Source organism: Thermobia domestica, chromosome 18 (genome assembly GCF_964235325.1).
Source record: "Thermobia domestica chromosome 18, izTheDome1.hap1.1, whole genome shotgun sequence".
Taxonomy (NCBI): Eukaryota; Metazoa; Arthropoda; class Insecta; order Zygentoma; family Lepismatidae; genus Thermobia; species Thermobia domestica.
In genome coordinates, this window is record NC_137471.1 from 139,364,574 (window position 1) to 139,379,038 (window position 14,465).

The 14,465-nt window shown below is 35.3% G+C and overlaps 2 protein-coding genes across 2 annotated transcripts in view; both read left to right on the forward strand.

Annotated features, from left to right (window-relative positions):
• Positions 1–14,465, forward strand: part of Msr-110 (DUF3736 domain-containing protein Msr-110) — a 172,847-nt gene that overhangs the window by 108,370 nt on the left and 50,012 nt on the right. The gene's annotated exons all lie outside the window — the stretch shown is intronic.
• The window catches only part of LOC145675902 (uncharacterized), a 142,922-nt gene that overhangs the window by 13,521 nt on the left and 114,936 nt on the right, over positions 1–14,465 (forward strand). The window contains exon 2 of the mRNA XM_081746696.1: positions 11,472–11,636. Coding sequence (XP_081602822.1) covers positions 11,508–11,636 — 129 coding nt within the window. The 5' untranslated portion in view covers positions 11,472–11,507. The remainder of the gene's footprint in view (positions 1–11,471; positions 11,637–14,465) is intronic.

Below are 14,465 nucleotides of genomic sequence, written 5' to 3' on the forward strand. Positions count from 1 at the left end.
TCATTTATGTTAACCCGCCGAGTCACATGGTCATGCGGGTTGCATATAAATACGTTTATTTTTACCTATGATGAACTAATAACAAAGGATTTGTACGTATGGACACTTGAATGGTCAATTATCTCAAGACACTGGTAATTAAAAATTAAAGTGATATGATAAAAACCATCTAGGGTCCAAATCATAATAACCCCCCAAAAATGAAAGAAATTGGTTCAGCCGTATTAGCGTGATGAGTTCACAAAGGATTTGTGCGTTCTCTTTTATATATATAGATAATCGAACTCTGATGTTCCGAGAAACACTTCATGAATCAGTGTTTGGCCTAAGCAGTTTTACACTTAGCGTTCAGTAGCAGATCGTGGTCTGTAGAAGTACCAGTTGCAATGTTGCAATATCAAAGGTATGTAGTGTTCCCCTCCCCCCAGCATTCTTGTGTCTTATCCAAAAAATATTCAGGAAATATGAAGAGGAAAGTCCTTATAAGCCCCATTTGTATAGCCTATTTATTGACTAGGAATGCAATGGATATACCCAATTGCAATGAAATGAGCTGAGCGAGCTTAAACTACGTAATCAGGAAGCGTTTTTCGGTGATTATTCCTCGATGGTATATCGGATTTTTGATTTCGACCTATGTTGTCACTCAGCACGACATACTCTATCAGCGTCCTAAGTTTGGTTGAGATCGGCCAAACGGTCTAGGAGTAAGCGTTTTTCGGTGATTATTCCTCGATGGTACATCGGATTTTTGATTTCGACCTATGTTGTCACTCAGCACGACATACTCTATCAGCGTGCTAAGTTTGGTTGAGATCGGCCAAACGGTCTAGGAGGAAGCGTTTTTCGGTGATTATTCCTCGATGGTACATCGGATTTTTGATTTCGACCTATGTTGTCACTCAGCACGACATACTCTATCAGCGTGCTAAGTTTGGTTGAGATCGGCCAAACGGTCTAGGAGGAGTTCGCGGACAACCAAACGGCTAACCCGAGTATAAGAGCTTCGCTTCGCTCAGCTCAATTAAAGTGTATTCTCTAATATTGATTTAATATATAAGTTATTTCCTTTTTTTCAAACAACCACTATCAATGTACGTTTATACATTATTTATATACAAAAACTTCTACGTTCATGTTATTGAACAAGAGATAAATCGAATATATAGCATGTGCTGTAAGCCATGAATGATATCGTTAACCCAAAAAGAAGAAAAAAAGTAAGAAAATTGCATATATTCATGCACACAGTTAAACAAAATTATTTAATTAAGTAAACTATGCACTATTTTAAAATAGAAGGTCTTTCTTCGTCCTTTTTGAGCTTCAAATTTTTCTATGACTTCATTGAAATCTGAAATGCTGCTGGCCAAGTTTTTCTGAATAGAAAGCATCGCTACTGCAAATATTTTCCGCTTTATTTTCTTTAAGGTACAGAAACACCTCTCTCCTCCGACAATATGCATTTTGTTAGCATTTCTTTGTATGAATATAAAAGACAAAGAGTTCATTTTCAGTAACTACGTATTTTTGTCTGCTGTTCTATTATAAAGAAGCATGAAATATAAGATTTTTTGCTTCGAAAATGAAATATATATATATAATAGTTTAACATTGCAGCAATTTAGGCTAAAGAAGACAGATGAGTATTGAAAGTAAATAATTTGAGATTAATTTTTTATGCTCTCCGTCGGAAATCGAACACTGGATCATGTGCACGAGCGACACACAGCTAGGAATTAGACCAGTCGTAAGACATTCTCTTCTTCGAGTCTCGATCGCCCCCCACTCCCCAGAATAGGATATTTTTATTTTAAAAATAAAATCTATCCCAAGAATTTTTACCTTTGTATTATAAATGTAAAATAAAACCTATTGACTTCGAACGACCGCCTTCCCCCAAATATTCAGCTTGGATCCGCCCTTGCTACCACCAGACGCGTATTTGCTCTTTTAGAGTTTCTGTTTGGTGACTAACTTTTTTCTTCCAAGCGTCTATATCTCACTCAATCTATCAATTGAGTCAAGCGCTGCCAAACGGAGGAATTCGTAACTACTACAGAAGCTGACTATATACCAGTTGCGAACGAAGTAGCAACTGGAAAAGGGTAATACGGGAGGATAGCAAAGATGCAAGAATAAATCCACTTCCTCATGTTAAGAGATAGGAGCTCGCTGCCATATGCTGAATGTTACTGCTTCCAGTGGCAACGCTCGCTGCCACTGGATTTGTATACCACTTTCTTTCTTTCAGTTTTTATTTTTATTTATTTTTTTTTTTTTTTGCATCAGTACTGTTTTGCGCTCAAGAGCAAAGGTTTATTTATTACTGATACACTACTTTAATACTTAAAAATATCTTTAGTAATAAAGAAATATCCGGTTGCACAACCATTCAACATACAGTACCAGCCGCCACTGTTAGCGTTTATATTTAATACAAATAAGTTAACATTTATCAAAAGATATGGATTATGGCTGTAGCTTGGTTAAATAATAATAATAATAATAATAATAATAATAATAATAATAATAATAATAATAATAATAATAATAATAATAAAAATAAAAATGAAGTACTTGAAAAAACATCCCGCAGACCATCCTCTGAAATTATTACTGCCTTTTTATTCAGATTGCCCCCGTGGATGAGTGGTTACGCTCGCCGCCTTGTAATCAACGGGTCCTGGGTTCGATTCCCGGTGGGGAAATAAGTTGTTAGAATCTTGGGTTAAGCTACAAGAACTTTTCCGCTCTCTTTTCTTTTTTGGTTAAAATATTTTTCTTTGGTTGAGATAGAAAAAAAAGGAAAGAAAAGGAGATGGAAGTAAAATTTTACTTTTTCTTAAAATCAGAAAGATTTCATTCAATTATTTCTGGCCGTACTTTTATTCCTTTTTAGCTACCTTTTTTCGTACTTGAAATCAGTGGAAGTTACAATACTAATGAGTGCACGAATGTAGGTTGACCCTACGATGAAATTTCTTGTCAGTTGCCAACGGTATCTTTGAGTAGACAGTTTTAGTCACGTGAAAATGCACGGGCAACATTCTAGCAGCCGTTACGCTTATCGTGTGTTCCCCCTTCGAGTTTAAAAAACAAACTCTAGCCATTAAAAGCTAATTAAATACGTTATAAGGAAAAGAGAAGTTACGAAAATTATTTTTGTATCGTCGGTAAATATTTAACATTCTTTAAGATAAACTACAGTAGTGAAATCATGTTCTGTTAAAGGAGGTAAGTACGCAGAAGTAAAAGCCCATAAGCAACCACAGTACAGACTTAACTCTGGACGAGTTATAGATAAAGCTACTCCAATCAAAACTTATATGTAAGTAAGCTTATTATAGCATACCTCTTAACTTTTCATTTCCTTAAACACGTAAAAATTAAATTTTTGGACACTTAGCAGTTACTAATCACGGTTTCTATGGTATCTTTTTAGAAAGAATTACAACAATCTTGTCTTTTGTATTTCTAATGGATATCAACATGGTTTACAGTATAATAAAACTTTAATTTCCTGTTGCTCTAAGGTTATATTAGTAAAATGTCATTCCAAATGCCACATCAATAAAAATGTTTTAAAAAAATAATTGGCTTATAGATTACTTACTGGGAGTAGGTTTTATTTTATTTAATGTTTAAACAAATGGTAACTATGTGATGATGTGGTGAAAATGTCAGCGGTGACAAGACTTCAATTTGGTTTGGGTTTAAGGGAAGTGGAGATTATGGGGGCGCAGACATGTTTTTCACAGAGTCACCCCTGGAAAAAAGCGTTTCGTAGACGATCAAATCTGGTGAAAATTTATCATGTTCAAAATTTGGTGGCTCCAGAATTATTCGAATAGCTAATGACAGACAATCAGATACACAGGCACTCACGTTATTTTATTATTATTAAAGAAGATGAAATACCACGAATAAAACAGAATCAAGGTAATACGTATGTTTCAATTCTTCAAGTTGAAGTAGCAGCATCACCAGTTGCTCGTGCTGCCATCAAGTGTGCGTTATATTGAAGCATAGAGGTATCTTTTGCTATTACCAACAGATGTCAGCTGTGGTTCTATTTAGTGTAAGAGTAAGTTCTACGAGCATTCTTAATCACTAATATATTAGTGTTCGTAGTTTTAGGGAAATTTCCCTAAGGTAGGGAAATTTGATAGCTAAATTTAGCAAAAAGGAAAAAGGGATTTTTTTCGATAAAACATCAAAATCCAGGGAGATTCTCGCACAAACTGGTTGACCAATATGAATGCTTATTTTTTTATTTGTTTTAAAAAAATAAACCAATAAAATAGGAATAGTTTGTGTGAATGTGCAAGCAGGCCCGTATCCACGGGGGTCTAGGGGGACCGGGCCCCCCTAAAATTTTCACGGTAGGCTTGCAAATGAACTATAATATGGTGATGAACTACAATATGGTCAGATCGCCCCCCCCCCTACATTTTTGGGCTGGCTACGGGCCTGTGTCTAAGTTGATAAGTTTACACTCATTATTGTCTGGGTGTATTTATTTATTTATTTATTTTGTACGAAAAGTTGAAGAGAAAGTAAAAGTAGTAGAAGCAAAAAACAAATCAAACAAACAATGGTGTTAAAAATGAGACAGTCATAGTTGTCATTGTCGACGCTGATATACCTGTATTCTCCCGGTAAAAACGTTCTCTTTCTCTCTCTGTAAGCAGCGTTGAATTCAAACATTTTCACCCGGGGGGGGAATGTCAACTCCTCGGGGGGGATTGTTTTTCTGTATTTTTGCAAGAAAGCAGCATATTTAACAATTCCATTCACATCTTACCTAATATTGAGACTAATTGCTGATAAATATTCAATGTGAGATTATAATTAAAAAAAAAAACAATCGTTTAATTTTATCTAAAACATTAAATAAAGACTGGCAAAAATATTTTAGACTAAATTTTAACTGCTATTTACAGTAGCTATTTTTGTTATTATTTCCTATATTCAGTAGTTACTGTTTGTTACTAATGTAGAAGTTTTTAAAAAGATTTAAATTAACTCAAATATTTTTTGTCCTAAAACAAACATACATAAGATTATCTTAACAAAAAGTTATCATTCTTTCTCACACTTCTGATTCTAAATCAAGCATATTAGCCTTGGTTTCTTCACTGCATACACATCAATAGTTTAGTTAATGAAATTTTCAGTAGGATTAGGGCCGTGTCGTGGAAAATCAGCGCTTGGCGCGAGAGTATACGACGGCACCCCCGTATGTATGAGTGAAGTCGACAGACCAGCCGCGAAAGGTGAGAAAATTTTAAAAAGTAAACCCTGCTTTTCCTTGATTTTGAGCACTTTTCATTACTTTCTTTCCTTTCATTTTATTTATATATATGTACACATGTGTTTCATTCTTGTTTTTCTTTCCTTCTTTTCTTTTCTTTTTCCCTCCCAAATTTTGCGCCCCTTACTTCGGCGCCCGGGGGCCGTCGCCCCGCTTGCCCCTCCCCCATGGCACGGCACTGAGAAGGATCGTCATCACCTTCAATGGCAATCTTTCACTTATATACTACTGTCATATTGATAAATTCTATATAAATCTCTTACCCAGGAGGGATAACTGTTCCTCCCTGATCCCTCTAAATGACACCTTCTGAATCTCACCCTTTAATTGGATTATTTTTAGTTAAAGAAAGGTGTGTTTACTTTAACAATCGGAAAACACATTTACGTCTGTTACTTCCGATGCCAGAAATGGGATTTAGGCGCTCTATTTCAAATAATGCAAGAACTGTACATTTTCAAGAACTGAAGTCTACTGACATCAGAGATCATATGGAATGATCGAAATATCTTCCCTATCTTTCCTTTCCTATTTCAATCTGTGCTAATGCTACCTACTAATATATAATATAGGGCGAGAGTATAGTACCTACTAAAATACAAACCTTTCTTCAACAGTTGACAATTTCATGTTCTGCCAAACTCGGTCATAGCGTTAAGAAATACAAGTTTTATTGACTATTTGGTATTCTATCTTAGATGTTACATGTTTAATATTTATATAGACTGGGCCTGCGTCATTTATATGTATATTGAGAGATCGGATTTCGTCTGCACGTGCACGGAAAGAAAGCAAATAAATGGGTGAAGTAATTTCTACATTTTGTGACTGAAATTTTTTGTGTTTCTCCGGGGAAGAATGAATTTTCTTCGGGAGGCAAATTCCCCCCCCCCGGGCTACCCCCTGGATTCAACCCTGTCTCTAAGCACTTAAAAATATATAACTTTGAAATCAAAGCTTTATTTTTGTTGAGACAAGATTTACGAGTTCAGTGTGTAGCAGAAAGGTACAGTATTGTTAGTGAATGATTAGGTGATCCACACCCTAACGTGAAATCAGTGTTGCCAAAATGTTGACACAAAAGATAGCTAAACGAGATATGAAATTATTCCAATTTTTGGTGAAAAGTCGCTAAAAAAATTTTATTCGTGAAATCCGTTGTCTATAAGCATGTTTTAAAGTTGTAGATGTAAAATAAAAAATATGTTCTACTCACATCTTTATCAACGGGGCGCAACCAATCCTTGAATTCAGGGATCATGTCACATTGTTTCGGGTACTTTTGTTCATATTTTGGGGTCAAAATAGTTCCGAAATAAATAACTACAGTACCAGTACTTAACGTTATGCAATTTTTTTTTAAAAAAAGAAGTACAAAATAATTAAAAGATTCCAAAGGACAAATATAACAAACACTCACTTCGCTTTTATTCACTCATCTATGGCTAATCTCTTTGCTATCTGTAATGCTGTATTACTTGTGCCTCTCAACGGAAGCTCTGCGAACTAAAGGACATCAAGTTTGTAATTGTTCTCCGTTAGAGGGCAGTGTAACCGATAAAATTGCAGAATTGTGGGGGGAGTGGGTACGCTGTATTCCCAAACTCATCGTCACTTGCACTAATTAAAACAAACAAAAAGAAAGAAAAGAACAAAAAAAAAAACTGTTTTGAACTAATAATGCTTCTCTATAGATTAACAGGTTGTTTGCAGCAAAAAGTCGCTAAATTTGTAAGTAGCTAAATCATCATTTAAATATCACCAAAATAGTCGCCAATCGGAAAAAAATTTTCGCTATCGTGAAGGTCGAATCTCCCAGATTTAGCGACTTTTTCCCCAAATTGGCAACACTGTGTGAAATGTTGATAAGGTAAAAGTTAGGCATAAATTCATGCTTATATTAGACACCCGAGTAGTTTAATTAGGGAAGGGAACAGCAATACTGGAATTCAAATGTCGCGCGCGCCGAATTTTCTTTAGTGGAACCGGAACTTTGATTGTATTAAGCGTACGTGCCAGTAAATCGATTTTTCTTCAGTGAAGCAAGTGCTGGTTCCAGTACATCTTAAAAGAAGTAGAAGCGAGGGAAAAGTCCCGCAATACCTCGAAAGGTTAAAACCGCTTAGAGGAGAATTGTCCAAAGACGAAAAACGATTTTAAACAGAACGATTCAAAACAGAGTGGTTGGATAATGAAAGGTTCAATGGCAGGCTAACCTAGTAAGGACAATAATAAAAAGTGTATATGTTTGGCATATGATGTGACGTCATGTTGCGGAAAAGGCGAAATAAAAAAAAAAAATTAAAAAATCTCAAGGCAAGAAGCATATACAAAATCTGAAAGCAATGAAAAATACGCCCTCTACGAGTTCTTCCACTCTTGAAAGTAAATTAGAAAAGAGCTCAAAAATACAAGGTAAAAGAAGCACAAATTTACTTAGCGCCGTTCACGGAGACCATAATAACCCTTGTGCATAATACTGGTGTGAATTTCCGTCATTTTCAGTACTTTCGACATGTAAACTTCGCATCTGAAAAAACGCAGGAGAAACATATTACATGTTTGAAATGATATATAATCAAAATAGGATTGATCGTTATTTCTTTTCTTGCTTACTAAATGACATTTCAATTGAATTTTTGAACACCCTTTCACAAATTGACAATGGACATGGCAAGGAAATTATGTAAGTATTTCTGTTTTCTTTTAAATGTCATTACAATTTGTGTGGAAACATTACTATCTTTGATATTCTTTGACTATTGTGATTGGCACTTTCTTTAATGTAGCTAAATTGATTTTATCGCATAATTTTTTGTCATAGGAGTTGGACATTCAACAAACTAAGGGAAATTTTGATAAGAAAAGGGAAAATTTTGTGTCCGTCGAGGGAAATTTTCTTAAGCAAAGCTGCGAACACTGTTCACAATGCATTCTTCCTTATGAGGAATAAAATCAGTCAAAGAAGGAGACGATTTGTCAAGCAACACGTCCGAAACACTTGAATGTACCCCAAGATGGCTTTCACACAAGGGCGCCGATTTCTCTGTAAATTTGGGGGGGGGGGGGGCATTCAGATGCAGAAGGTATATATATGAGGATTTTAAGACAAATTGCATTCAAATTGTGCCAAATATTGTATATTCATAAATACAATATCGGGGCCCACATCAGCTTTGCGGGGCCGGCAGAATATGAATAATTTGATATGTTCATGTTTCTTCTTGTTACTATCAAATCTGATTAGTATTTTTGTTTATAGTATGAATAACATGTGGTTCGAATCTCACGTTAAGCTGTAGGTTCACGCAGGGGTGCACCCATGGGGATCTAGCGGGATCGGACCCCTTCCAAAACTTTCTAACTCAGCACACATTTGTACAGTTTCTCAATAGAACTACCTAGGCATACTTGTTTAACAGGGAAATGATTGATGTTGCATGACAATTTGATCTTACACTTCATCTGTGCTCTTTCTCTTATAAAAAAACAATCTAGTTCTCCCCTCCTGAAAATGTAGGTGAAAGTATTTTACAATTACTTACCGTGCTGAATAGTACATATTCAATACTACATGGACGCAGTGGCAGTAGTATTAGCCCCCCCCACCCAGTGATGCTATTCAGCCGGTTCGCACCGGTTCGCTAGAGCCAGTTGTTAAAATATTTCCAGTTCGGAGAACCGTTTGTTAAACCGAGACATAATAGTAAATTTTACCCAGTTATAGCCAGGAACAGTAAAGTTTACTTTAACTACCTTTGGTTTTGGAAATTTTTACAAGGTTAAACATATCTCTCAAGGTTGTTAGGTTCTTCCTATACAAGGTTAAAGATATCTCTCAAGGTTGTTAGGTTCTTCCTATACAAGGTTAAACATATCTCTCAGAACAAGTTTTAAGCGTTTATATCTTAAACTCTAATGCTCAGATATCAAGAATGAGGGTGAGGGTTATTTATATTTCAAACGCATACATACTATTATCAAAAATTGTCGATCCATTGCTGGATTAAGGTCTTTCCAATATTTTTTGACAACCATCTATCTTGGATAATTCGTTTCCAAAATATTCGCAGTGCTATGTAATTTCGTCACACCACCTTGTAATATTAGGATGCTGTGTAGGCTGCTATTTATCACCTATAGTATCAAGTGAAAACTTTGCTTTTGTCTATCTTGTATGGTTTGCTTCCTATGTGAGTTACATCTATCAACCTACCTATTCATATCTATCTACTCTCTCTCTCTCTCTCTCTCTCTCTCTCTCTCTCTCTATATATATATATATATATATATATATATATATATATATATATATATATATATATATATATATATATATATATATAGAGAGAGAGAGAGAGAGAGAGATCCGTTGTTAAACAATTAGAATAACACTACTGACCCCCACCCCAAAGTTTGGACACCTCCCAAGAAAAATTCCTGGTTGCGCACCTGGGTCTCCATCTCATATAGCTTAGCTGCTGAAATAAAACTCAAATCCAACCAAATCTAGTATGAGTAACAAAATCAACACACACTTTAGCAATGCTGTAAAATTTGTGTCAGACATTCAGCAAATACTTAAAAAAAAAAAAAAAAAGTAAAAGTAGTTATTACTTTCTGCACAGTCGTAGATATACTGTACGTATATTGTGTGACCATTCTCAGCTTCAACTTCTGCTATACTGTAATGAGACCACTTTTGAATTTAAATCAGTTTATTTATCCCTCTGTAAACTTAAATGTGAATAAGTACTTAATAAATTAATTGTAAGTAATTTGATTACCCCACCTAGGCCACCTTACTGTTTTAAAGGGTGCTCCACGTTGTTCCCCCACGTGGCCGGGTATATTATGCAAAAGTTCAATCACTTCTCAGTTTTGGAATTATTTTTGGGGGGTCAGCCGCATGCAGTCAAGAAACATTTCGGATACAAAAGAAAATACTACGAATAATATTCAGACTAAATAAAAGAACATGATGTAAACAAATATTTAGATCACAGAAAATTTTAACCCTTCCAAGCCTATACATATATAAATCTATACACTTCGTGAAAAAAAACAAACAGATGTTTGTACAAGCAAGAGATATTCATGCATACAACACGTGGCAATTAAACGACATTTACGTAGTACAACAAAATTACTCCAAGTACCAAAAAAATGTTGATTTAAATTGTACGAGACTTTATAATATGAGACTATATAAAGAGGTAAATTTTAATACTCAAAACAAAATTCCTACTCGGTTACTTTCTAAAGCATATTATTTAGTTCAGGAATTTGCAAATGATAACGATGTATGAATATGATGTAATGATGTAATATAACAAATTTAACATGTGATGTTTGTTATAATTTTGTACTTCAAATGGTGTAATAAGCTGTAATTACAATTTGCATTTATACACTTGACAACTGTAGAACTTATAGGAGATACTCTCCATATTTTAAGTCAAAACAGGCAAAATAAATAAATAAAATAAATATAGCGGGCCATGTTCTTTGTGAACTTTTCTCAGGCAATGAATGCTTTTGGATTTTATATGTTACTCTTTTGAAGTGGAGAGGAAACAAAGTTATTGAGATAACAAAACAATTTACAATATAACAGTAATCAAGTCATCATTAGTAGTATTCAATAAATTCTGTTCGATATTGTTTTTGTTTATAAATATCTCAAGGTAAATAATAACAATAAAAACACAATATGTATATTTTTAAGTATTAAATATACCTATAGGTCTTATCTTGTGTTTGAGAATTAATTTTTCTTTTTGAAAAATGGGTTTAAAACATTAAAATCACTGTAATGAAATGTAAAATATAGGCTAGGATTAAGGGGCGCCAAAAAGTCACTTTGCCCGGATGAAAATTTTGCCTTGGGCCGGCCCTGCTCACACAGTAACGCAACCGTCCACATCAACATCATTCACAGTACGGAAAGTTAAGGCGACATCGCTTGTATTATCGATCTGTGATGATTTTCTTTTAAGAATTAGTAAGGGTACCGCTGTCTTACATTCCTAATATATTTTGTCCCACTCTACGTAATATTTCATAGAATAATTGTAATGCAATAATTACAGCATCATCTTGAAAAATCTAATTATTACATTTTACACACAAGTAGTAACTTTTGTATTTTCAGGTGTTTTCTACTTTCTCATAAGAATTTTTGCACAGAATGGAAGAGATAATTTATTATTCTCCTTTTCTATGGAAAGAGGACGAAATTCCAAACATTCCCATCACTGATTTTATATTCTCAAAACTGAAGAATGTTCTTCCTCAGTTAGGAGATTCCAAATGGGTGGTAAGTAACTCTGTCCTAGCGTTAACTCAACTATTCTTGTGTAATATTTGCTTTGAAAACTTCAACGTCAATGATAACGAAATATTTTCAAATTTAGTATTACAGTTGAACATGGGTGCACTGTCTAACATGACTCTCTGTGAATATTGTAATATTCCCACTATTTGGATTTTTCGGCACTACACCTACGAAATGAATCTTGCACTGGCTAAGAACAAATTATTTCATTACTACATGAAAAAGAAAGGCACTTCATACGAGGGACAGTCAGAAAGTTCCCGGAATTCTGTTGTAGCTCTTTGTTATCACAACATAAGCACACTTAATCGCCTTCAAAGTTGCCATCTTCGGAACACACACATACACTTTTTCTACCGCTCCTGTGATTGGTGGAAACACCGACGAAAGGCCTCTTTTGACATCTGAAGTTCAGCAGTGGCGTTCGATCATTTTTAGCTTTGGAAAGAGCTAGTGGCGTATTTACGATTTTGTTTCGGGGAGGGCTTTGCTAACTTTCGGGGGGGGGGCTTTGCCTGAAAATGTGAAAATTCTGCAAGATATTTTATATACTTTACTATAGTAAGTAAGATTTCGGAGGGGGGGCTTAAGCCCGGAATCCCCTCTAAATACGCCACTGGAAAGAGCCAAACATCCGATGGTGCTAAACTGATTTTAAGGCTATCAAACTCTCTGAATCAGATATTCAGCAATTTGACATGAACTTGATGTATGTGCGTTGCTCGATCTGGGAAATTGCACCACCAAATGATTACTAAACACTCCTCCGTTTAGCTACACTATTTGTATACTGCCTGTTAAAACGTGTTCACACTTCTTAAATGCAGAATTAGGAAACCTAAGGAGTATGTTGCACAAGATTCATTGTGCTTGCATCATATAAATGCCTCCGGGAGTTTTTTTGACTCCCTTGTAAATAAAGTTAAAGATATCATACCATGTCATTTCCAAATAGGGTGTTCCAAAAGACTCAAACACTTGATTTTTAATCTACTACTTTCATTGGCAAATTATGGTTTAAATGACTATCCTCTATACGAGTATGGGGTTTACAAACTAAAATCTACAAATGGTCAAATGAAAGCACAAAACTAGTGTTGGAACAACATAACTTATTAAATGAAGTAAAGTAACTTTAAATTAAGACATTTAGTAACAATTTCTCAGTACACGTCGAAAAACTTCTAATTCAAATACATCATGAAATTCTTCAATTAGTTTGCATAATGCTACAAGTGAATACTTCCTTATTACCTGTGGGAACATGATGTCGGGTTTTCGTTCCTTTCCATTGACTACGAAATATTTTGTCACTTTATCTATTTCATCCCTGAGTTTTGCACACAGTGTACTTCATTATCTCCTCGTTAGAAGAACACAAGTACTTTACATTTTCTTATCAGATCATTTCGACCCAATTATACATTTATCAAGTATTTTTCCTTACAAGTATCTGAATTTCGATAATTGGAAAATACATTTCGGAGAAGAGTAGATGACTTTGCTGCACGAATTCTCAAGTGGGGTGAAACTATCATTCTTGGTGGAAGTAAGCAATTTGAGTAGATAATCCTGTTTACGAGAAGTACAGTGTTTTCCATCTCATCTCAACGAGCATCTTCAAATATTTTCTGTGAATTTAATCTCTTACCATGAGAAGAACGGTTACTTCTGTTTGTATGCTATTTTCCAGTCTTCAAAAGTAGAATACACTACCACTTTGAGTTTTACGTCCCACGGTTATGCCGATTAGGCTAAAGGAGACGGTGATTATGAGAAATGAATGAAATGGTGGAATGAAGAAAGTAGGAGGAAACGGGAGAACCCCAAAAAATCCACGCGCACGGTGTTTGTCCACCACAAAGTTCAATTGGCAGGAGCAGAGTTTGAACCCGGGACCCCATATACCAGAGGTGAATGCTCTACCACTGAGCCACCGCGGCCCCAATTGTATATATATCCAAACTGTTAACTTTCGGTACATATATGATATATTTATATCACCATTGTGGACAAGATATACTCACTGTCGTAGAGCTTACCTACTATCGGCTATCTGCTTGAAACTGTTTCAACGACGTGTACATAAAAGATCGATGTAAATCACTGGAACCTGAAATTCCAGCAAAATACTAGGATTGTATTTTTCTGTTTCGTCTGTTGCTTCAAATAGTCTCACAGATTTTCAGTTGAATTTAAAGCTAGTTATTTTGTAGGCCACCGCCAGAGTAGGTGCAAGATAGTTCCTCAAGTTTCATTAAACTGCTTAAATAGTTGAGTCCTATGAGCACGACATTTGTCGTCTTAATTTGTCCACTTGATATTCTTCGAGAAATTGCAAGACTTCCTGATTGAGAATATGCTGATTCATGCTCATTTATCTGTATGAGTGTACTCAAGGCATGGAAAGAAAGACGCACCCATTCCATCACGAACCTTGATGGGTTTGGACCATACCTTCAACACACTGCGAGTGAAACGCTTCATTAGGAGTTCAGTGCAATCGATACCTTTCATCATTGAAATACGGTAGAGGCAAAAAAGCAACTCATTGAACCACACTATATATTTCCTCTACAATCCAGTGTCTCTGTTCTCGTTTCTACTGAAGACGTGAGGTTTTATGCACTCTAATGAGATGTGGCCTCTTTTGTGATACTTGACTCCAAATGTCCGTTGCATCAAGTTTCCTTTGCAATGTTATTTAGGAAATTGGTTGCAATGGACCTGCATTCAAAATACGCAGCAATTCTGTCGGGTTTGTAATACGGATGGGCAAAACCGTTTTTTATAAAAAACGGAGACCGGTTT